The 26459-nt window shown below is 38.0% G+C and overlaps 1 protein-coding gene across 1 annotated transcript in view; it reads right to left on the bottom strand.

Moving 5' to 3' along the window:
• The window catches only part of PIP4P2 (phosphatidylinositol-4,5-bisphosphate 4-phosphatase 2), a 56886-nt gene that overhangs the window by 25310 nt on the left and 5117 nt on the right, over window positions 1–26459 (bottom strand). The window contains exons 2-4 of the mRNA XM_090282921.1: window positions 12791–12939; window positions 8276–8382; window positions 5795–5918 (exon numbers count right to left, since the gene is read on the bottom strand). Of these exons, the coding sequence (XP_090139047.1) occupies window positions 5795–5918; window positions 8276–8382; window positions 12791–12939 (380 nt within the window). The remainder of the gene's footprint in view (window positions 1–5794; window positions 5919–8275; window positions 8383–12790; window positions 12940–26459) is intronic.

A 26459-nucleotide genomic window follows, 5' to 3' on the forward strand; every position in this document is an offset into this window, starting at 1 on the left:
TGAAGAACACAGCAGAGGAATTAAAAGCAGGTCAGGTGAAGATGAAGCAGAGGATTGAATCAACAAGCTGGAGGACAAAGAAGTAAAAAATTCCCAGCCAGAGTAACAAAATGCAAAAAGGTTAAAAAATGAAGAGGCATTAAGAGAGATACAGGGCAACATGAAACATAATAATATCCATATAAGAGGGATACCAGAAGGAGAAGAAGAAGAACAAGGGATATAAAACCTGTTTGAAAAAAATAATGACAGAAAACTTCCCTAACTAGGTGAGAGAAAATGTCCCACAAATCCAATAAGTATAGAGGGTCCCAATGGAGATGAACCCAAGACACATAATAAGTAAAATGACAAAATTCAAAGACAAAGAGAGAATCTTAAAGGCAGCAAGAGAAAAACAACTTATAACATACAAGGGTGATCCAATAAGGCTACCAGAAGATTTCTCAACAGAAACACTTCAAGCCAGAAAGGAAAGGCAAAAAATATTCCAAGCAATGAAAAGCAAAGGCCTACAACCAATACTACCCAGCAAGGCTCTCATTCAAAATGGAATGGGAAATAGGAAGTTTCCCAGAAAAAAGGCTAAAAAAATATATATTTCCACCAAATTAGCATTACAAGACAAGCTGAAGGCACTGCTTAAAGAAGATGAAGAAAGAGAGAGGGGAACACAGGTACAAATGGAAAAATGGTAATGAACAAATACCTATTGGTAATAACCTTAAAGGTAAATGGGATATATGCTACAATCAAAAGACATAGGGTAGCTGAATGAATAAGAAAATATGACCCTCAGATATGCTGCTACTAGAGACCCACCTCAAAACAAAGGATCTGCCAGGCTGCAAGTAAAAAGATGGAAAAAAAATATTCCCAGCAAATGGACATAAAAAAAAAGCTGTGGAAGCAATACTTAAAGCAGACAAAATAGACTTCAAAACAAAGGCCATAAAAAGAGACAATGAAGCACATTTTACAATAACTAAGGGAAAAAGCCATCAAGAAGATATAACCCTGGTAAACATACATGCAACCAACATAGGAGCACCCAAATATATAAGGAAAATCTTGGAGGACTTCAAGAAAGATACAGACAGCAACACACTCATAGCAGAGGATTTTAACACCCCACTGTCAACAATGGATAGATCTTCCAACAAAGAATCAACAAGGATGTTGTGGCACTGAACAACACTCTAGATCAAAGGTACTTAATTGATACACACAGACTCTTACACCCAATGAAGCAAAATATATAATCTTTTCAAATCCACATGGAACATTTTCAAATATAGAGCACATGGTAGGACACAAAACAGCCTCAACAAATTCAAGAAAATTGAAATCATATCAAGCTATCTCTAGGACCATAATGACTTGAAACTAGAAACCAACCTCAAGGAAAGAGAAAAATTCAAATTCATGCAGACTGAATAACATATTATTAAGCAATGAACGGGTTAACAATGAGATCAAGGAAGAAATCAAGAAGTTTCTGAATACAAGTGAAAATAAACACACAAGAGCCCAAAACCTATGGGACACAGGAAAGGCAGTCTGAAGAGAGAAAATCATAGCAATACAGGCCTACCTAAACAGGATAGAAAATTTTTAGATAAACAACCTAACCCTACATCTATAATAACTAGAGGAATAACAACAACAAAGCCCAGAGTAAGTACACGGAAGGAAGTAATTAAGATCAGAGCAGAATTAAATGACATAGAGACTAAAGAAAAATTCAAAAGATCAATAAATCCAGGAGCTCGTTCTTTGAAAAGATAAATAAACTTGTCAAGCCTTTAATCAGACTCATCAAGAAAAAAAGGGAGGACTCAAATAAATAAAATCAGAAACGATAGCTGAAAAATCACAACTGATACCACAGAAATACAAAGGATTGTAAGAATTACTATGAACAACTTTAAAACAAGAAGTTTGAAAACCTAGATGACCTGGGAAAATTTCTGAAAACATATAATCTTCCAAAACTGAATCAAGAAGAAGCAGAAAGCCTGACTAGACCAATAACAATGAGTGAAATTGAAGCAGTAATAAAAAAAACTCCCACACACAAAAGCCCTAGACCAGATGGCTTCATAGGAGAATTTCACAAACATTTAGAAAAGAACTAACTCCTATCCTTCTCAAACTATTCCAAAACATCCAAAAAGAGAGAAGACTCCTAAACTCTTTTTATAAAGCCAGTAATACCCTAACTCCAAAACCAGGTCAAGATACAACAAAGAAAGAAAGCTACAGACCAATATCACTGATTAATAGATATTAAAATCCCCAACAAATTAATGGCAAACTGGATCCAGGAACACATTAGAAAGATCATACACCACGATCAAGTGGAATTCATCCCAGGGATGCAAGGATGGTTTAATATTTGCAAATCAATAAACGTAATACACCACATAAACAAAATGAAAGACAAAGATCACATGATCAAATCAATAGATGCTGAAAAAGCATTTGATAAATACAACACCCATTTTTTATGAAAAAACCCAAAAATCTGGAAGAGAAGGAGCATACCTCAACACAATAAAGGCCATATACAAGAAACGTGAAGCCAGCACCATAGTCAATGGGCAAAAACTGAAAGCATTCCCCCTAAGATCAGGAAAAAGACAAGGATGTCCACTATGTCCATTCCTAATCAACATAGTTTTGGAAGTTCTAACCACAGCAATCAGACAAGAAAAAGAAATAAAAGGCATCCAAATTGGAAAAGAGGAAGTAAAACTGTCATTATTTGCAGATGACATGATAGTGTACATAGAAAACCCTACAGACTCCACAAAAAGCTACTCAACCTACTAAGTGAATTTGGCAAAAACAGCAATGTACAAAGTCAATATTCAGAAATCAAAGGCATTTCTGTACACCAACAATAAAATGTCAGAGATAGAAACTAGAAAAAAAAAGCCATTTACTATAGCAACAAGAAAAATAAAGTACCAAGGGATAAAATTAACCAAGAAAGTAAAAGACCTGTACTCGGAAAACTACATAATACTGAAGAAATAAATTAAGTAAGATACAAATAAATGAAAGCATATACCATGTTCATGGATGGGAAGAATCAACATCATTAAAATCTCCATATTACCCAAAGCAATTTATAGATTCAATGCAATCCCTATTAAAATACCAGTGACATATTTCACAGACCTAGAATAAATACTTCAAATATTCATATGGAACCAAAAAAGACCCCAAATAGCCACAGCAATCTTGAGGAAGAAGAACACACCAGAAGGAATCACAAAACCTGAAATCAAACTATACTACAAAGCCACTATAATCAAAACAGTCTGGTACTGGCACAAGAACAGACATAGAGATCAATGGAACAGAAAAGAGAGCCCAGAAATAACCCGGGTCTATATGGTCAACTGATATTTGACAAAGGGGAAAGAAACATAAAATGGAGTGAAAAGAGCCTCTTCAACAAATGGTGCTGGGAAAACTGGACAAGGACATGCAAAAAAATGAAACTAGAGCACCAACTTATACCATACACCAGAATAAACTCAAAATGGATCAAAGACTTGAATGTAAGGCATGACACCATAAAAGTCCTAGAGGAAACCATAGGCAAGAGAATTTCAGATATCCCGTGTAGCAATATGTTCACCGATGTATCTCCTAAGGCAAGGGAAATAAAGAAAAAACAAATGGGACTACATCAAACTAAAGAGTATGCTTAGCAAAGGGAAACCTCAGCAAGATGAAAAGAAAACCAACCATATGGGAAAACATATTTGTCAATGATACCTCAGACAAGGGTTTGATCTCCAAAATATATAAAGAACTTATATGACTCAACACCAAGAACATAGACAATCCAATTAAGAATGGGCAAAGGACCTGAACAAACATTTCTCCAAAGAGGACATACAGAGAGTCCATAGGCATATGAAAGAATGCTCAACATCACTAACCATCAGAGAGATGCAAACAAAAACCACAATGAGATGTCACCTCCCATAGGTCAGAATGGCCATCATCAACAAATCAACAAACAAGTGCTGGTGAGAATGTGGAGAAATGGGAACCCCAGTGCACTGTTGATGTGAATGCAACTGGTGCAGCCACTATGGAAAACAATATGGAATTTCCTCAGAAAATTAAAAACGGTACTGCCTTTATATCCAGCAATTCCATTGTTAGGATTATACCCAAAGAATCCTGAAACACCAATTCAAAAGAACCTATACACCTCTATGTTCATAGTAGCACTATTCACAATAGCCAAGTACTGGAAACAGCCTAAGTGCCAATCTGTAGATGAGTGAATCAAAAAACTGTGGTACATTCACACAATGGAATACTATGAAGCAGATAGAAAGAAGAAACTCCTACCATTTGTGACAACATAGATGGAACTAGAGAGAATTATGCTTAGTGAATAAGCCAAACAATGGAAAACAAATACTGTATGATATCACCTAATACAAGAAACTAATGAACAACGCAAATAATTAAGCAAAATTGAAATAGAGGCATGTAAACAAGGAACAGACTAACAGTGACCAGCAGGGAGGGAGAGAAAGTGGGTAAGAAGGGGAAAGGTCTAGTCAAGGAACTAGCATCAATGACCCAATGGCATGGACAATGGCGTGGTGACTGACTGTGGGAGAAGGGGTGGGCAGGGTGTGGGGAGCAATGGGGGAAAAAGTGGGACAACTGTAATAGAAAAACAATTAAAAATAAATAAATGAGAAAAAAACTGTGGTACATTTCCACAGTGGAATACTATGTGGCAGAAAGAAGGAATTTCCACTTTTTTGTGACAGCTGGATAGAACTACAGAGTATTATGCTAAGTGAAGTAAGCCAAGCTGTGAAACACAAATACCATATAATCTCACCTATAAGTGGAAACTAATGAACAAAACAAACAAACAAGCAGAGCAGAACCAGAGACATGGAAATAAGGAACAAAATGACAGCGACCTGAGAGGACAGGTGAGTGGGGTAATGGGGGCAAGAAGGGGAAGGGTCTTGTCAGGGAACAAGTATAAAGGATCCATGGACATGGACAACAAGTGGGAATTGACCATTGGGGGGTAGGGAGGCAGAGGAGATCAATAGGGGCAAATCTGGGACAACCGTAACTGAACAACTATAAAATTTTTAAAAAATAAAATATAATTGTTAGGGAATTTTATTTTCTACGGAGGCTGAATAATAAAAGAAAGCCTGTTTTTACTCTTCCTGACAGCATAAGTCATTATGAAATTAACTTTTAAAAATCAAACTTAGGGTTAAGGGTAAAAGTATAAAACAAGAACTCAACTTTTGCTTATATCAAATTATATATCTCTAAATTTTTATCCATTGGTTTATCTAATTACAGAGACCAGAGTTAATTCCCTTTATTTCATTTGTTTTTTAAATAAGAAAATTTTTGAGAAGTTATACTAAGAGTTTTTTCCTGAATCTATAAACTTGTACTTTGTGTTCCACTAAGGAGGTGAGAGTAGGGTGAAACTGCCATTAGCCAGGCAAAGGGAAACTAGTGCTCCTTCTCTCTTTTAGCCTATTCAGAAAGGCCCACTTTTGTAAATGAACCAAGCAGGTGATGCACCTTTTATCTAATTCACAGAAAATGCATTATATTCTAACTGTACCTCTTTCTCAAAAAGGCTCCATTTTAATCTGTTGATGGGTTTACATGGGACAAAACTATAAGACCATGAGCAGTGGTCAAATCCACGTGATCATGATCAACACTTACAGATTGATGTCATTGTAACAAATGCCTGATTACTTACCAGGAATGTGTTTCCACAGTGTCCACACATGACTCTTGTACCTTCCGGTTGGATTGGCAACACAGATTGAGCTGGTTGTTCTTCAGAAGTAAGCATTACTGGGCCAAGATTAATTATGCGTCTACTGTGGAAAGAGAACGGAAACAACTTAATTATCCCACCAATGGGCTGGGAAAAACCTGCTATGTATAGCCAAAAACATGTAATACAGCATTAAAAACGGTTTATAATAATTGTTTTTAAAATTAAGTGAATTAAGTATTTGGCTTTGGAACCAAAAAATAGCCAATATTTTAAACAACAACTTGGGAATCATTTAACTGCCATTTGCAGGTTCTTATAAGTTAAAATCAGAAAATAGTTCTTATTTCCTATATCTATGAAGACAACTTGAGTTTGGAAGAAGACTAAAGTAAAATATTCTACATCAACCAATAGTGTATGCCATGAAGGTATCAATGTGCTGAGTCACAGTGACATTTTTTAGAGAAAGCTGGCATTCATTCCTTGATGTCTACTTAGAATCAGACAAAAAAAGAAAGTGGGTGAACTCCTTTTCTTTCAGGCAGGATTGCAAATGATTTATATACTGGTCCAAAAGCCAGAAACCACACAAAAAAGCAGTCAGGGTCTTGATATTCTACAACCTGGGCAGAGCCTTGGTGACATTTGGCATGCGAAAAAACTCCAGAATTTATTGTACAGATTATGCTATATAGAAATTAGTGCAGCAGAAGGCAGGTACACAATGATGATTAAAACAGAAAACACTTAACTGTCTTTAAAGTTTCTTTTCATTTAAAATTTGTCTTTATTTGAAAGATAAACTATGTCTGTGGTATCATCAAAGATGTTTAATTTACAGGCAAGAAGAATGTCAAATGCCTTGCAACTGGATGTCTTTCCAATAAGACAGTCTTACAGATTTAGACACTTGTTTGTGGGTTATGTTGCATAAATTAACATGTGTTTTCTGTTTTCAAAGGGCATAAGCCTGTGATCTCATTACCTGAGTGATTGTCTGTACATATAGGCCTCACTTAATCTTGTCTACATCGCTGCCTCCTGAGACTCAATGGTTTGGCTGAACCAAGTGGATGGGTTGGTGAAGAATGGGATGGTCTGTGGGCTTCACTTTAAAACTGGTTTCTCTTTTCTATCCTAATGGCTTGGACAGAAAGGGCCCAGAGGTCTGAGAGGGGGGACACCTAAAATATTTCCCTCAGCCCAAACTAAGTATAATGGGCTAAAGGGTTTTGGACAGGTGAGATATGCCTTACACACCTTCCTCCAAAGAAGCTCTTTTTTCCCCTAATGTGGGACATTGAAAAATTAATACCTGCCTTTTGTCATCTAGTGGTTATGGATTGAATGATATCTTGTAACCATGTTGCCAAATCTGTTGCCCCCAGAATACAACAAGGATGCCAGCCTGTTAAACCAAGCACACCATTGTCCAGGGACAGCCAACTGACCTGGAGTCTGCAAGATCCTTCCCCATGTGAGAAGGCCACCCTCCCCTCCACACCCCAACTCTTATTAGAGATTTCTGGACCCAAGGGTAGGTAGGACGACGACCTTGTCCAGCTTGAAGCAGCTAGTGGAGCTCAAGACCTTCACCCATTGTCCTTTATACGATTATAAAGGGTCTTAAGTCTGAGAGGGAGAGGTTGTTATTTTTTATTGTTTAAAAATTAATTAATTTTTTTTTAAAGAATAATATAGGAAAGGGTGAAGTCCATGGGCATGGACTTGGGGGGTGGGTATCGCTGGGGGAGGGTAGCAAGGGGGAAAAGATTGGAACTATTGTAACAATATAATCAATAAAATATACTTAAAAATAAAAAAGAAATTCACAAGAAAAGTGAAAAAAATAAAAATAAAAATAAAACAGAAAACACTTCTAGGTTAAGATGAACTATATTAAAGGCAAGCTAATTAGTTATTTTTAAATAAGTTTAATAAGGAACTAATTTATCATAGTGCATTAAGTATGTACATAACATCAAGAAAACTTCCATTGCACATTCAGGAATATTATATCTTACAAATACTTGCAACCATTAATTTCAAACTAAGCATTTAATTCCTTTAACAAAAAAAATAATAAACTAGGTTCTGTAATTACTATAAGGACAATGACTCTTGTTTAGAACAATGCCTGGCACATATGAGCCTTAAAAAAATACTTGTTGGGATATGATTGTGGGAGAAGAGGTGGGCTGGGGGGCGGGGGGGAGCAATGGGAAAAAAATGGGACAACTGTAATTGAAAAACCAAAAAATAAAATTAAAAAAAAAAAAAAGTAGAACTAGGGTTTGAAACTTGTGTAACTCCAAAGTTCAGGCTCTTAAGCATTCTGATATACTGACTCCACAGTATATGAAATGATTGATGCATATTTTTAATAAATGTATTTTTATTGTGCTTGTGCAAAAAAAAAATACTTGTTGAATGAATAAATGAATCTTCATCTCTTACCAGTTGGGTCTCGGACAGCCTATTCGCCGAGATGTGTCCTTGCAAATGAGGAGACAGTTACAAGGGCATCTGACATATTTCTTCCCTGTTGGGGGATTTTTGATTGGCTAGATAAGGGAAGAAAATGCAAACACAATAAATTAACCAAAGTACAGATTAGTTTGTATGGGTCTTTTAACATGGGAGGAATATTTAGTGTACACCAAGAGTTGTTTTCTCTTTGAGGTTCACAAGACAAGCTCATCTCTCTGTCTGGCCAGTTGCAAACATTCACTGGGAACCTGTGCTCCTGTCTGGGAAGAGCAGGTTTTGTAAGAATAGTGGGCAAAGAGTATATGATAAATTTAAAGTTTTCCTAAACTTTCCTCACTAGAATATCAGAAGTGGTTAATTTTATGACAGCTTTTATTTTAGAAAAATTTATAACAGCACTTAATGGTTGTAGTCCTTTTTTTTTTTTTCCTTGAATTTTACAATCAATTTAAAAGCAAGAATAAGTAATATCAAAGAAGACACTTCCTTCAATCTTAGGACTTAAGCTTGTTAAATATCTATGGTGCACTGAGAGAAACATAATATCACTCCTGTGGCATTTCTACCAAAAATGTGTAACCTGAATATAACCATGAGAAAACATCAGATAAACCCAAATTCAGGAACATTATACAAAATATTTTCCATGTACTCTTGAAAAAATACCAAGGCAATAAAAGGTAAAGAAAGATTAAATTTCAGATAAAGATTAAAAAGACATGATAGCCAAATGCAGCATGTAATTCTACACTGATTTAGGGAACAGAAGTTTATTTTTAATATAATATTAGACAAACATGAATTAAGTCAAAAGATTAGATAACGGATTCTATCAACGTTAATTTCTTGCATTTGTTAATTTTCCTGTAAATGTGTAAGTGGATGTTTTATTTTTAAAGAAAATCACACTAAAATGTTTAGGGGTAGACAAGCACCCTGTCTGCAATTACCTTAAAAGTTATGAAAAAAGATAATTTATTTATTTAAAGAGAGAAAACTAATGTTACAAAATGTTAATATTTGGGGATTGTGCATAAAGAGCTCATGGGAAGTCTCTGTACAATCTACTATTATTTTTATAGCTTTTCTGTAAGTCTAAAGCTTATTTTTAAAATATTTTTTAAATTTAAGTTAATAATCTTGGTAGAAATATATAACAGTAATAAGCCACCTATATTTTATTAATCCATATTATATAGAAAATAAATCTCAACATCTCAAATTCACAAACATCCAGAATGTATTACTATACTATCAAAAATATCAAGAAAACCAGAATTTGGCTTAATTTTTGTATCACCAAATTTTGCCATTAAGTAAACATGTGCTTGGTAAATGGAAAGACTTGTTTTTATATTATATTCCCACCACACTTCTAGACCTCAGTTCCTTGTCTTGTAAAACAAGACTGTTGAACCAGAAAAGTTCAAGCATCAGCTTCAGTGCCAGCCCAGGCCATGTCACACCTGATCTATAGTGAAAGCAGCCAGTGGGGGTGGGGGGAATGACACTGTCCTTATGCAGAAGTTTTAATATTCTTACTTGGCACAGTAAACTTGCATGTTCCAGGCATTGTGCTGGGCAATTTACCCTCAACAGCAACACTATGAGGCAGGTATTAATATTATTTATTATTACTATTATACCACTTTTCAAGAGGAAACCACAATTTAGAGAAGTCCCCAAGTATATATCACTGCTAAGTGACAGAGCTAAGATTCAAACTCCAGTGTATTGACTTCCAAATCTCAGTCATCATCAGTTCTGTAGCCAACTAGCTCTACTCTTCAGGACTTCTCAAATTTTCCATTCAGTTGTCTTAGAAATTGCTTCTCCTTTAACCTTAAACTTTGTATTCTCTAAAGCTTGCTAAAATTTATCCATATTCTCTCTCTCTCTCTCTCTCTCTCTCTCTCTCTCTCTCTCTCTCTCTCTCTCTCTCTCTCTCTCTCATACACACACACACACACACACACGGGTTTTTTTCCATCTGCACAGGAATATCAGGTTCCTCACAGAGGTGTTTGACATGAGGACAATAAATCAGAGTAAAACTGAGCTGTGTTTGACCCTGGTCCATTATATGTGTTATTTTCAACTTAGAAATTCTCCTCACTCCTAGTTGCCTAACACCTCCTCAATTCATAAATCTAACACCAAATTACACAAAAAAATAGCAAGTAATGCTAAAGCACTCCTCAAAGACTTTTTCTCCACTTTTTTCCTCCTCTATAATGTTACTGATTCCACACAAGGCAATCTGATTGAATACTACTCATTTTCTCTGGAATATTCACAATTATTTACATTTCTTTATTTAGCAGGGGTAGTAATGACATAAAATTTTCAGCACAATTTCCTTTATGTCCAGAAGTAACTTATTCGTAGTCAAATCCTTTTGGTCTTGTATGAACTCATCACCTCTAAGTAGCCAGATTGAGGGTGGTGGCTAAATCCACTGTGACTTTTAGATTCTGGCATAAACAACCTAGTCTGTGTGTTTACTGCCAAGTGCAAATATAAAGTTTTAAAACTCATTTTATCCTGTTCATTAAAGAACAAACGTTTGTATGGCTGGAGTATTGTGTATTTTTGTCTGATATGATTTCAAATCCACCTGTTTATTACTTAAAGGAAGTGGTTTCAATCCACTTGTTTATGAGAAAGACTAAAAAAGGTTTTTTTCAGAAGTAAAGTTGTTTCAGGTCATCATCACCTGCTCTGTTGTGGATAAGCACACAGTGACTCTGGTGCTGAGAGCTTATCCACAAGACCAGGTAGAGAAGTAACTATGGCAAGGGGACCTTTAAGCTAAATACTAAGAGCCTCTGAAGTCTAGTGGAGAGTTTCTGTCTGAGCAAGGCACACTTTGCTGACCTCAACAGCTCTCCAATGATGCTGAAACATTTGTTCCTGCCTTGGCGAAGGGGACTCTTTGGGTGGATGTGTCTCTCAACTGTGTGGCTGTAGCTCTCGACTGTGCATCAGTCCTGGAGTGATAATCCCCAGAGCAGCCTCCAACACCAGTGCTTTGGTTCCCTAGGAGCATGACCTATCAACAAGGGACTTTGATTTTGGAGCTGGCAGCTGGAAGTCAGGTGAAGCTGGCTCTCTGAGAAAGGTCACCTCTGTTAAATTTGTATTTTATTCCTTTTGTCTCCCCTTGCCTGGAACAATAGTGTGATTAATCTGCCATTTGTTTGGACTCTGCTTTTCTGTTCTGACTTTTAAAGAGATACTGTCTTGTATTACATATTATTGGTTTGTGAGATTATTTTAATTCCTGTGACAAACCTGTGATAAATCAAAGACAGAATCAGTCTCTGATCATAATTTTGCTGCATCTCCCAAAACAAAAACAAAACAGTACAGGAACAGAAAAAAAGACCCACTAATATCAAATCCAGGTACACCTTCGGTATCTTTTTTAAATTACTATTTATATCTAACAACTCATATTTGCTTGCCAACTCTAAAAAGAGCACTTAGAAAATTAATGCTAATTAAATTTACTAAGTGTTCAACTTTTTTAAAAAAGCTCATTATCACCTATCTATAACAATAAAGTTCTCCAAATAATGTCCTTATAGAAAAAATATTCACAATAGAATATATTGTGTTGTAACTTAAGGTTTTATTTTATGACTTTTACATAAAACATATAAAGCCCAGGTTCCACATTTGATGTTTTTTAGAGACATAATAATACTCACTTTTTTAGACTTTTCTAAAGAGGAAAAGAATACAAATAACAAAAATTAAATTAATATTTAATTGCAGATTTGAGAGAGATTGACATTTTAAAAATAAAGCCTAACCATAAAAACAGAAATATATTGAATCTAGCCGGTATACACTTTACCAGTTTATTACTTTAAACTATAAAAATTTTACTTAAAATTTAGTTGCTTTTCCCAAGGCTCAGTAAAAAAAAAAAAATTGTCCTTCAAATTTTTTTAACGTTTCACCAAATTAATATCAAGTAAATGGAATAAAACATCAAACTTCTTGTAAACATTTTGGCACAGAAGTCAATAATAACTCATAATCAGAAAATCCATACTGACAACATACAGAAATAAAATAAATAAATAATTTTCCACATAAGTACAAAGTCCACATCTGTGGCACACTTCAGTATATTTTTACTTTACTGAAAATCAGATTGGATTTCATTATGAGGTGGATAAACACTGAAGATAATTATAAATAACTGTTTATGGTCAGTCTGTTTTAGAAAATAAAGAGCCAAATGGCATTATATTTAAATTCACCATGATATTTTTGTAATGAAGTAAGCTTTAAACACCTGGAAATATCCTTGCATGCTAAAAGAGACAGCCAGAAAGAAGAAAGAAAGGATAAAAATATACTCCATATCTGTGTCCACATTTACCTTTAAAGTACATTATTGGTGTACTTCCTTGAGGGAAAAGATCTCAGATAACAATTGATGCTTTTATTAATGGTAACCGTACTTACTGTAGCTTCACTGCAAACTGTGCACTTAACCACATGCTGGTGAAGTTTGCCATCCAAGTTGATGAGTGACTGGCACACGCGACAGTTTATCACTGGAATGCCACCAGCATCTGGACTGGCAATGGTGGTGTATGGAGGGGGGAGTTCCGCTGAAAAGATACCAGTCACTGAAATCAGTCACATATATTATAGCTGGTTTGAGCATATAAATAATAGAAGTAAAGTAGGAAACTATAAAAAATAACCCCTGTTCTTTTAGTTATGTGTTGAAAGCTAGTCAATTTATCACAGTTTCAGAGCAAAAATACACATGGGACTATCTTGTGAAGTAGAATTCCTAATTCCGATAAAATCCAAATCATTTTTCTAAGATCTATCCCAATAACCCAGTTCCCATTTACAAACCTATACCCAAATATCCACTGCATTTCTATGTGCAAACCTGTAGAGCTTTTATTAGAAAAGTGATGATTTATGCTTAAAAATATTATACTAACAATCTAACTACCAAGAAATAGAAATAATAAATAAAAGCAAAGTTTTTATTTTATTTTATTATTATTTTTCCATCCAATGCAGCTCAAGCCCCATTCAGAAGAGTGCAACATCACTACGTGGATGGGTAGGTGAAAGCAAGGTTTTTAAATAGCTTATAAATGTACAGATAAATAATGTAGCTGTCATGCTGAGTTTATACTAAAACCAGTGTAATAATTGCTAGTTATGACAAACAAAATAGAGTTTTGGTGTCAGTCAAGGAAAGACAAAAATGAACCTAGAGAAAACAAACATCAATATGGAACAAAGCTAGTTAGGATGGAACCAGTTAATTTCAGGCACAAAACAAAAATAAACTTAATTTTTTGTTTCAAATTTTTACTTAACATTAACAATCTAAGAGTTTCACTATAGTATGAGTTAAAAATACTCCAAGAAAAAAATGAAGAGATAGATAAAACAAGAGTAGCAAAATATTGATAATTGATTATATAATGATATAGAAGGTCATTTTGTTCTTACTATTATACTTTTGTATGTATTTGAAAATCTTCAGAATACAAAGATAGAGAGAGAGAGAGACTGTTTTTTGATAGTCCAAAGGTTGACTGATTGAGTAAAGGGCAGAAGACCAGTTTCAGAGTCCCATTTATCTACCAGAAGTATATACTTGTTAGGAAAATCAGACAAAAATGATCTAGATATACTACTCCATGATGGGTCTTCTAAGGGGGACGACCTAACATTCCTCTGTAGGTTTCTCAATTGAAAGCAGAATAGAACGCTTCAATGTGAAGTATTATCCTAGGATGCTTAGGACACATGATTGAAATCCCAAAAAAAGAACTGATATTTCAAGGGGTTCCTGTAACACTATAAAATACAATCACAATAGCTAATCATGAAAAGAGCTACTTTTGAAATAGAGATTTTTCTATCCAATGGATTGGATTCTGAACTCTGTGATATTTTTAAATGAGTAGAGCAGAGCTCACTATATATGTCTAAAATTCACATGTGACCACCTAGCATTGTTGCTGTTCATCACATAGATTTTTTTCAGTTTTGCAAAGGATTAGCAATAAATATTGTTCATTAAATGATCCATAAGAAGCTAAATTTCTGTGGCACCCAAGGCTCTGACCTAGCCACTCTAGAATGATGATACATAGACATTTCTGGGAGGTTTATACCAGAGGACTCCTGAACACTGAACTTCAAAAGGAACTATAGAGCCCTGGTGGCTCAATTGGTTGGAGCATTGTCCCATACAACAAAAGGTTGTGGGTTGAATTCTTGTTCACAGTACATACCTAGGTTGTAGGTTCAATCCTTGGTTGGGCTCATAAGGAAGGCAACCAACTGATGTTTCTCTCTCACTTCAATGTTTCTCTCTCACTCTCTCTCTCTCTCTCTCTCTCTCTCTCAAATCAATAAACATATCTTTGGGTGAGGGTTATAAAAAGCAGCTAGAAATGCCTTAAATTTTAAAAAGTAGCTTTAAATCTTTGAAAGAATTTGAGGTTCATTCAGAGTGACTTGTAATAATCAAGAAGACAAAAGCCAGCCAAAGGAACAAGGAGTCAGCACAGATGTGAGCCCTTATGAGTGGCAGAGAAGTTATCAGATCTCAATAAAGTAAGTATAGTCCTGGCTAAAAATCACATACTTCATGAGACAATCAAGGCACACTGCCCGGTATATAATAAATATCATTTTTAATAATTATTAACAATAGCATCATTAATAAAAGTGAGTTTCCTCTCTTGCCTTTCCCTTGTTTTAAAGTAACTTGAAGTAGTTTTCCCATAATTCTAGGTCTCTATCTTACATAGTATGATAGAAATTTAAAGACAAGACCATACCACAAAGAAAACAAGTGCATTGGAGCTGAGGGAAGGAGGCCACACATCACAACCGCACAGAAGGACAGTAAAACCCAGACAAAAGCTTTGCTCAAAGAGAAAATTTCAATAGATAACCTTAAGAAGCATTTGAGGTGCATCAGAGCCATTAAAACCCTGTGAGTTTTTCCGCTAAAATTTGCACTATGTAATTTCTAACCTGTCAAAAAAAGCCATCAATGACAAAAATATGCCCAAATCTATTCTTTTGGAAGCTTGGGAAGCAGAGGGAGGGGAAAAGAATATTAAGTGAGGATTATAAACCAAAATGGGGATATTATAAATTCTGTGAGGCTTGCTCAGAACTGATTTACGAGCACTGCCATAGTGTCTGGTCTATAACAGATGTTCATAAATATTTATTTTATGGAAGAGTGAATGAAGGAATAAATGAATGAGTGAATCTCTAAAATCTATCAGACACGTGTATGTCTCTTAAGAAAATAACATTAAGTATATTACTGCCACTCTCCTTATGGAAGAGCTGGGTCCTAGTAGGTGACTCAGCTTGGGTGAAAAAAGTGGTCTTTTCTACGTAGAAGAATACTCTCCCCAAACCATGCAGAGAGAGGGAAGGCAGTCAGGGAATATGTGGACCCACCAGAGGAATGGAATCCATTCAGGAGATCAATAGAATGACAGATGTTGCCGCCTAATTGTTCCCATAAACAATGCTCTCAGGCCTATCATTTTAATTTTCTGTTAGTTACTTCAGCCCTAAGGTGCTTAAACATATTTCTTGTACTTTTATCCAAGGAAACCTTCACTTATAAGTCAATATCCTCTTATAAGGGACTTGCAATTCCAGAAATTTATTTCACAGTTAGTCGTCGGCAGCCGTCCGTCTCGAGAGACGATGGTGTAGCTTCTTAAGAGTCTATCTGCACCGCCGAGAATGGTTGTGCAGTCCGACTCGGGAGTGACACGGTATCTGTCTCCTCCCGTGTTGAATCGACATCTTGCGATGACGCTGGAGTGTCCTCTCCAGTGAAGCTGAAGCTACAGAGCCTGGGCAGGGTGATATGGAGGGTCTGCTGTTGCCCATGCAGCAGACCCCCCCTCTCTTCGCAGCTGAAGGGTCCAAGGGAAAGACGGAGTCAATACAGCTTGGCTTCAGGTGCGCCGCAGGAGTTGCCGGTGTTGACTACAACGTCAAACCGCCTTAGGGACTCCGGCTCCGGATTTTCTGTCGGGGTTTACTCCCTTAGCCTTTCCCCTGAAGAGGTATGCCGCAAGGCAGCGGAGGTTTTTTGGAGTCAGAGTTTTCCTTCTCTGATGTGCCCTGACTGGAAGATCGAACCAGCGACACTTAGCTCACAGGCCGACGCTCAATCCACTGAGCCAAACCAGCCAGGGTGGTTCCCTTACATATAGAGGAGAAAACTGAAGCCCAGAGATTCTAACTTTTGAATAGAGTTTTTCAAGCCCTTCAGCAAAGTCAAGAGCTGACTCCTGTCCCAGAGGCCCCTGCACAATAACAGCTGCCTCTCTTAATGAATACAGTAATTTTACTACAGGAAAGAGAATGTCAGGACTAGTGTGGGTTTTGTAGGACCACTTAGACAAGAATCATGTTTGAGTTAAAAGGGATTAGGAGCAGGAGAAGGAAGAGTCAGGGAAAATAAAAACTAGAAGAGGGTATGAAAAACTGAGATTCATAAAAGAGACAAGATGGAAGAATTTAGATCGCAAGATACATGTAATGTTCTTTCTGAAACACTCAAAAGAATCTTTATTATTCTGTAAACCCACAAGTGATCAATTTACATTTTCCCATCACAAACATCAACCTAATTAAGCTCTTTATGGCAAACAGATCCTCCATTCTGTAAATTCATCCTGGTGTATTAATCTGTACATCCTTTTTTATTTTTTTTCAAGATTTTATTTGTTTATTTTTAGAGAGAGGGGAAGGAAAGGAGAAAGAGAGAAGCATCAATATGTGGTTGCCTCTCACAGGCCCCCAATTGAGAACCTGGCCCACAACCTAGGCATGTACCCTGACTGGGAATTGAACTGGCGACCCTTTGGTTCACAGGCCAGCATTCAGTTCACTGAGCCACACCAGCCAAGGCTCCATACTTCTTTTTTTTTTACCAAAAATATCTCCAGCATTTAAAAGGCTGACCTTCGTTTGTTGGACTGCTCCAACCTTTATCATCTCAGTTATGTCTTTGTCAGTCTCTTCAATGGGATATTTTCCAGTTAATTAACTTATTTAATTAATACACTCTTTTTAAATTTGTATTGAATTTATAGGGGTAACATTGGTTAATACAAGTATATAGGTTTTAGGTGTACAATTCTATAATATAGAAGTGTATTATATAATGTATGTTAACCACCCCGAGTCAAGTCTCCTTCCATCCCCATTTATCCTTCCTTTACCCTCTTCTACCACCCCCTCACCCTTTATCCCTTTGGTAATCACCATACTGTTGTGTCTATGAGGTTTGTTTGTTTGTTTGTTTGTTTAATCCCTTCACATTCTTCATCCAGCTCCCCAATGCCCCCTCCCCTCTGACAGCTGTCAGTCTGTTCTCTGTATCTATGAGTCTATTTCTATTTTGTTTATTTTGTTCATTAGATTCCACATGTAAATGAAATATATTTGCCTTTCTCCGACTGATGTATTTCATTTAGCATAATACTCTCCAGGTCCATCTATGCTGTTGCAAAAGGTAAGATTTCCTTCTTTTTCACAGCTGAGTAGTACGTATTCCATTGTGTAAATACACTCTTTCTTCTTCCTTATCTTCCAAATCATTGATTTGAACTGTGGTTTTCTTCCCTTCACCATTGGTTTTGTGTGGATTTTCCTTCATTTCACTTAGCATAGCCTTCACTTCTTCTCTTATGCATTTGCCGTACTCAAGCATATCTGTCAACCCTGTGAGCACCTTTATCATCAATGTTTGGAATTCTGCATCTCTTAGATTGGCTATCTCCTCATCTGTTACATTGGCTATCTCCTTGTCACTTAGTTCTCCCACTGGGACCTTGATCCATTCCCTCTTTGGGGTCATACTTTTCTGTCTCCTCATTCTGACAGGGTCCTGTGTCTGTTTGCCTCTGTGTCTTAGGTAGAACTGTCACTCCTGTTATGTTGTAAGGGGCGGAGCCTTAGGTATTCATCAGTACAGGGTAATTTGTTTCACCATGTTGTGGCACTCTATGTGGGGGAGGGGTCTGAGAGGGAACAATGCTGCTTGCCCAGCACTCGCCCCTTTTCCAGACACTTCTCCCACTTCCGTATGGGACTGGTGCTTCTCTAGCTGTTGCTCTGGCTGTGGTTCCCAGAGTGGATGGGTCTGAGGACATTCTAGGACTGTGGGGGCCATTTAAACAAGCGGACTCTGCTAAGAGACCGGCAGTTTCTACCTCCACCTCAACCCCCACTGGTTTGCACAGTCAGAAGCAATGAGGCTTGATTTTCCCCGGTGCTGGGAACCTGAGGTGCACATTCTGGTGAGGAGCTGGGAACTCTACCCAGGTGTCCCTCCTGACTTTTTAAAACATGTAAATGTGCTTACTGCTGGCCTGTTGCTGCCGCCATTGCTGCCACCACCACACTGTGTCCTCTCCACCCCAGCTCTGTCCCTCCTACCTATTTGTTTTTTGGACTTCCATGCAGTTTGATTTTCTAGATCTTCTGGTTGTTTCTAGTTTTGTGGTAGTTTTATTTCTTCTTAGTTGTGGAGGGAGATGTATGCAGCGTGTCTGTCTAGGCCTCTATCTTGGCCCTCTACCAAAAGGCAGCCTATTGATGTTTCTCTCCCGCTCTTTCTCCCTCTCTTCCCCTCTCTCTAAATATAAATAAATAAAATTTAAAAAATAAAAAAATAAAAACTCACACCAAGAGTCATCCTGGGAAACAACCCACAGAAACAGGCTAGAGGAATGGTTTGGTCATATCTTGGGCTGGACTGCAGTGCTGCGCTCCCTTTCCAGTGGGATACAAGTGTGGTGACAAATGGCAACATGCAGTGGCATCCTCATGAATCAGATCATTCTCTGTAGATGATTGTGAGGTTTGTGGCTCCTTCACTTGACCACTATTGCAATAGTAATCACCATATGGGTTGTGATAAGAGGTGGATTCCCATGAACACACTGGAGCCTTTACGGAGAGAAAATGAGAAACTCTCAGCTCACATCCTAGTCAGAGGATCAGAGAACTTTATCACAGCCCTAAAAGTATCACTTATTTCTAATCTTCACAGGGCTTATATTGTTAGAAATAAAATACAAAACCTAAGAGTGTAGATTGTAAAATTATATCAGGTAAATTCATAGTCTTGCTGAGTCTCTTATGAAAGTTAGGGGACAAATTGCAGAAGAGTTGAACTCTGGATTCAGAATGGGGCCACCTGGTTGCATTAATTAGAGCAGATATTGAGTAGAAAGCAGGTAATCTTCTTTTGTGTTTGAAGAAATGAACCCTCACTTAAGGGAAAACTGTCATAATCTCACCTGAGGCAGTTGTCTTACAGAGCACAGCTCTTCTCCCTAGGACCCATCCTTCAGCCCCTTGTTTCCTTAAGACATGTAACTAGGGTCTGATTTCAAATTGCCTTAGGAGGTCAAGTATAGGTGTGACTCAGAATGAAGCAGCTGACACAACAAGAGATTGCAAAGTTTTGATGAAGTATATTGTCAGATACCTAGAGAATATGAATACTTTTAAAGAGGGTGGAATCTAACTCTGTGCTGAGCCAAATCTAATGATATGGGTGCACCTTCCAGATAGATGTTCATGATCTGATGTTTGTTTTGGAGCTGGAAGTTGCTCAATCAGTTTACTTGGTGGTTGATGAGACTTGATCTTACATTTATTGAGCTGAGGTGTTAGAACATCCCTAGCATGATGCAGAAGCAATCAAAGACCTGGGGAGTTAGAAAGGCTGGAGTGAATCCATCATATGAAATCTGCATACCCATGCCCCACAAATCCCATGAGGACCTGGAGGAGACACCTTTTGTTAAGGCATGGATATGCCCATCATTCAGGGAACACATGTCCTATGTGGGCCGGGAACTGCAGTGCAGGACGACTCTCTGAAGATTGCAGAAGATTAGAGCAACAGAGGCTAAACAGCAATGCTTAAAAAGCAAAAGACAAGGTGAGTGCTTTTATATAATGAGAAATAGTCAATATTAGAAAAACGTTGACTCATATGGGCCTCTGACAGTAGCTAACGGAAATATGTCTACAATTGAAATGGATTGGTAACCTACAAAAATGTTACTTGGTTATATATAATAGAAAATGCTACATCTTGTAACCAGCAGCCTGACTTGAGTAGCCACAGTGGAGAGTCACAAGTTTTCAACCAATATGTAACAAAGCAAGTTCACAGACCCAGAACACCTTTATTGAAAGGTTGGTTTGTGCCCCTTACAAAGAAGCCCCCCCCCTTTTTTTTTTCCTAATATGGAACATTGAAAAATTAATCCCTGCCTTTTGTCATCTAGTAGTTATGGATTGAATGATGTCTTTTAACCCTTTTCGCCAAATCTGTTGCCCCCAGAACACAACAAGGACACCAGCCTGTTAAACCAAGCACGCCATTCACCGGAGACAGCCAACTGACCTGGAGTCTGCACGATCCTTCCCCATGTGGGAAGGCCACCCTCCCTTCCACACCCCCACTCTTATTAGGGTTTTCTGGACCCAAGGGTAGGTAGGACGACGACCATGTCCAGCTTGAAGCAGCTAGAAGAGCTTGAGACCTTCGCCCATTGTCCTTTATGAGATTACAAAGGGTCCTAATATTTGAGGGGGGGGGAATAGTTAATTTTTACGAACCAGGGGTATGGACTTGGGGGGGATTGCTGGGGGAGGGGGGTGCTGGGTGGAGGGGAGCAAGTGGGAGAAAATTGGAACTGTTGTAACAATATAATCAATAAAAAACATTAAAAAAAAAGAATGATAAAGCATCACTGGCATAATTAATTACTGTAAATATCCATGCCTTCCTTAAGAGACCTGGATCCATTACTAGAGTGACTGGGGAAAATTACTACATATATCAAGAATTAATAGAAACTGGCTCTTAAATGGTGCTAATTTCTGACTCAAAATTCGACTGTGGTCTGCCAGTCAAAGAGAGGGCTCATGGCTACCAGGTCATAGGTGATAGCTTACCTCAGGACAAACTCACAGTGGCCCCAGTAGATCAGAGGACCCACTCTGAAGTTATTTTCCCAGTTCCTGAATATATTAATTGGGACATTCTTGGCAACCAGCAAAATATGCACCTTAAATCTCTGTTCCATTGATTAAGGTAGGTAGTGTCACGTATAGGCCCCTGGAAATAGTACTAAAAGCAATGCCACTACAAAATATATGAAAAATGTAAGAGTGGTGATATCTGTCACATCTTCGTTCAGCTTGCCTGTTTTCTAAGTTTGACTGCTTCTCAAGGGCAGTCCCAGGTCTATAATGCAGGGGTTGTGTTATAAGGCCTCTCTATGAGCTCCGATGCCATAGAAAGTCCATAGGTCTTTAGCTATAATCAGGTGACAAGCAGAAGCCAGTCAGGCACTTTGTGGTGCATTTGCAGGAATTAGTAAGCATACAGTTTGTCACAAGTATCAATCCTATACCAGATGCTGTGCTAGACATGTCAAGGCCACCATGAAAAAATGAGTTATGGTTTGGGGCTCAAAAGGCTTATGTTCTTAATATGTAGCGAGGCACAATTTCATGTGGCAAGTGCTCTCACAAGAACATGCACATAGAGTACTTCTGTCAAGATGGCAGAATAGATAAATGCTGTGTCTTCCTCCTCCCACAACCACATCAAAATTACAACTAAATTGTAGAACACTTACCCTTTAGAACAACCTGAAGACTAGCTGAACAGACTTCTATAACTAACATAAAGAAGAGCAACAAAAAAAAGCCACATCAAAACTGGTAGGAGGGTTACAGCCACATTAAGAAGAATGGGAATGAATATCTTGGCTGAGGAGGTCGCCCTGTGGAGTGAGGAGTACTACCTGCACACTGGGCTCCCCATCCTGGACCATCAGTGCAGGGAAGAGGAGCTCCCACAACACCTGGCTGTGAAAATCAACCAGGGATTCTGTCTGGGTGACACTGAGGACTGTATTTATTTTTTAAAGTTGTAGATATATTTTCCTAGGTGTAACTAGATTCCTTACCAAGAACACTGTGCCACATACTATGATTGCAAAAGGAAACATGACATACCACTTCTTATCAGGTGGGAAACTGAGTCCCAAAGATGTAAAGTAATGATTCTAAGGTCAACAGCTGATAACAGGCAGAAAGTGTGAGGTTCCCAGGCCAAACAACACTTGGAGTCAGATTGCCCCTGAGGTCATATTAGGAATTTAGTTATAGAATGCTTGGGAAAATTACCTGAAAGCCAGAAAAAGGAGCTATGTTTTTCAGTTTTTTTTCACATATATACCTTTTAATCTTACAGAGGAAAAGAAATTCACTTTACAACAGCAACCAAGGTAAGAACATAAATATAGAAAAGTGCCAAAGCAACACAAACTCTGAAGCACCCTCACTCCCCCCTCCCAAAAATAAAAGTTTAAAAGTAATCCCAAAAGAACAGAAAACAGCAAGAAGAATGTATTCTCTTTTAGGAGCTGTTAAAGGGATGTCATTGCCAGGTTATACTGTACCTCTTCTTCTTTATAAAAATGAAACACAAAACAGTTGAGCACAAAGCTGTATCCAGGGTTGTCTGCTTTCCCCCAGAGTGGAAGGATTAGGGTTTCCAGTTGGATCACCTCCCCAATAGCTGCTTCTCTTCTAACAGATGTCCTGCTACATCTTCTGGCAAAGCTTACAAGTTTTTAACAAAATACTCTATCTCAACAGTTTGACATTCCTGGAAAAAGTCTGTAGAGTCCTTGGAAATAAGATGAAAAACTGAGAGTATCATCTCTCACCACAGCAAAGTGTTATCATACATATAATAAATAATTGGGGAATGAAATATACTCTTCAGCCCTGATGACCCCTCAGAATCAGAGCTGTACATCCAACTATCTAATCGATATCTACAGGTATTTCAATTCAGCTTACCTAAAACAGAATATTGATTTCCAGTATCCTCCCCTTTCCTGCACATAAACTCCTCCTCTTGTTTGTCCATCTTAGAAAAACAAAACAAAACATTTTTTACCTAGTTGCTTAGGTCATTTTGGAGATTTGTGATTCCTTTGTTTCCACTCACAATATTCCCTGAATCCCACAACTTTCACCACACTTCCCTGGTTCAGACATATTCCACTCGGACAGTCTTCTGATTCATCTCATATATTACTAATCTCTCCTCAATTTCCCCCAATCTTCCACTGCCCACATACCAACCAGAATGATCTTAAAAAATAAAACATTTCAGTGACTTCTGGCCAAGATGGAGGCCTAGACAGACATGCTATATCTCCTGCCACAACTAAGGAATACAACTACCTCAAAAACTAGAGACAACCAGAAGTTCCAGAAAACAGAGCTGCATGGAAGTCCAACAAACAAAGATATAAGGAAGAAATACTCATCCAGACAGGTAGGAGGGGCAGAAAGGATGTTGTGTGGTGGTGGCAGCAGCAGGTGGGTAGAAAGCACGGTCAAATATTTTAAAAAGTCAAGAGGGACACCTGAGGAGCACTCCCCAAACCAGACCAGACTGTAGAGCTCATAGTTCCAATACTGGGGACAATAAAGCCTCATTGCTTCTGACTATGTAGACCAGTGGGGGTTGGGGTGGAGGCAGAAACTACTGGTCTCTCAGCACAGTCCATTTGTTTAAAGGGACCCCAGAGTCCTAGAACATCTGCAGACCCACCCACTCTGGACAACAGCTGGAGAAGTGCCATGACTATAAAGAAGTGGGAGAAGTGCCTGGAAAAGGGGCGAGTGCTGGGCAAGAGGCATTGTTCCCTCTCAGACCCCTTCCTGACACACAGCACTGTAACGTGGTGAAACAGGTCGTGCTGTACTGACAAATACCTAAGGCTCCACCCCTTAAACCTAACAGGTACAACAGCTCTACCTAAGACACAGGCAAACAAACACAGGAGCCTGTCAAGATGAGGAGAAAGGGAAGTAAGACCCAAAAGAGGGAATGGATCAAGGTTCCAGTGGGAGAACTAAGCAATAAGGAGATAGCCAACCTAAAAAATGAGGAGATAGCCAACCTAACAGATGCAGAGTTCAAAACACTAGTGATAAAGATGCTCACAGACTTGACAGATATGTTTAAGTATGGCAAACGCATAAGGGAAGCAGTGAAGTCTATGCCAAATGAAACGAAGGAAAATCCACACAAAACCAATGGTGAAGAGAAGAAAACTGGGGTTCAAGTCAGTGATTTGGAACAAAATGAAGAAAAAGACAGCCAACCAGTACAAAATGAGGAAACAAGAATTGAAAAAAATGAGGGGAGGTTTAGGAACCTCTGGGACAACTTTAAACATGCCAACATCCGAATTATAGGGGTGCCAGAAAGAGAAGAGGAAGAGCAAGAAATCAAAAACTTATGTGAAAAAATAATGAAGAAAAACTTCCCAAATTTGGTGAAGGAAATGAACACACAAGTCCAGGAAGCACAGAGAGTCCCAAACACGTTGGACCCAAAGAGGACCACACCAAGACACATCATACTTAAAATGCAAAAGGTGAAAGATAAAGAGAGAATCTTAAAAGCAGCAAGAGAAAAGCAGTTACCTACAAAGAGGTGCCTGTAAGACCGTCAGCTGATTTCTCAAAAGAAACTTTGCAGGCAAGAAGAGACTGGCAAGAAGTATTCAATGTGATGAAAAGCAATGACCTAAAACCAAAACTACTCTATCCAGCAAAGCTATCATTTAGAGTGAAAGGGCAGATAAAGTGCTTCCCAGACAAGGTAAAGCTAAAGGAGTTCATCATCACCAAGCCCTTATTATATGAAATGTTAAAGGGACTTATTTAAGAAAAAGAAGATCAACACTATGGACATTAAAATGACAACAAACTCACAACTATCAACAACTGAATCTAAAAAATAAATACAAAAACAAACTAAGCAAACAAACAACAGGAACAGAATCATAGGTGTAGGGATCATTTGGTGAATTATCAGCTGGGAGGGGAGAGGGGGGGAAATGGTTCAGGGATCAAGAAGCATATTGGTTGGTACAAAATAGGGGCATGTTGAGAATAATATAGGAAAGGGTGAAGCCAAAGAACTTATATGCACAACTCATGGACACGAACTAAGGGGGTGGGATTGCTGGAGGAAAGGGGGGTACTGGGAAGAGAGGAGCAAAGGGAAAAGAAATTGGGACTACTGTAACAACATAATCAATAAAATATACTTTAAAAAATAAAAAATAATAAAACATTTTATGTCTCTCCTTAGCTCTAAACCATCTATGGCTTCCCATTACCCTTGAAATATAATCCCATTCCTGACAGTGGCCTACAAAGCTCTCCTGATTGTCCCTAATCTAGGCTTCTAACTTCTTATACTAAACCTGCCCTACATCACATGCTCTAACTCATGGTTCTCCTTGTTTTAAATCAGCATGTTTTATACTCGCTCCTCCAACTGCCTGGTACACTCCTCCCCAAAGTCTTCCAACAGCTGATTCTGACTCATTTTTCAGATCTCTAAGAAATTGTCATCTCTAAGATATATTTCCTGAACACATGATGTGAAACAATCCTATGCCACCAGTAATCCTCTGTCCTCATGCCCCACTGTGTTCTCTCCACTCTCTGAAATTATAATACTCCCATATGTCTCTCTCACTGAAATACAAGCTCTTCAACATCTGGGACTATATACTACATGCTCAAATATTTGAAAGGATGACTGATGGAGTGCAGCATTTCATGATTCATGTTTTAAAGATGCTAGCTAGAGCCAGGAGAACATGTGGGCATTATAAATAGGATAAAATGGTCATGAAGCCTGATGCCTGCTGAACAATGGGAAAGGAAATTGGCTCCCACAATACTGGAAAGCTGGAGCAGATACACTTCACCAAATTGGGCTCCATTTTCCCTTCATAAGAAAGTGGCCTCAGCAAAGCAGATTTTGATTCAAAAATAAATTTTTAAAAATTCCCTTAAATGGATTCTTAGCTTTAGTGTAGCACAAAATCAAGCTTCAGCAAGACCCTCTTTACTGAGTATCAGCAGGTGTACAGCCCTGCTGGGGCCTTCAGTGAGGTTTCAGTAGCTGCTCTCTAATACATTGCATCTGTTTATGCTCATTGTGACAACCTGGCTTCCA

The sequence above is a fragment of the Furipterus horrens genome, unplaced genomic scaffold (assembly GCF_987537825.1).
Source record: "Furipterus horrens unplaced genomic scaffold, mFurHor1.1.pri manual_scaffold_7, whole genome shotgun sequence".
Lineage (NCBI taxonomy): Eukaryota > Metazoa > Chordata > Mammalia > Chiroptera > Furipteridae > Furipterus > Furipterus horrens.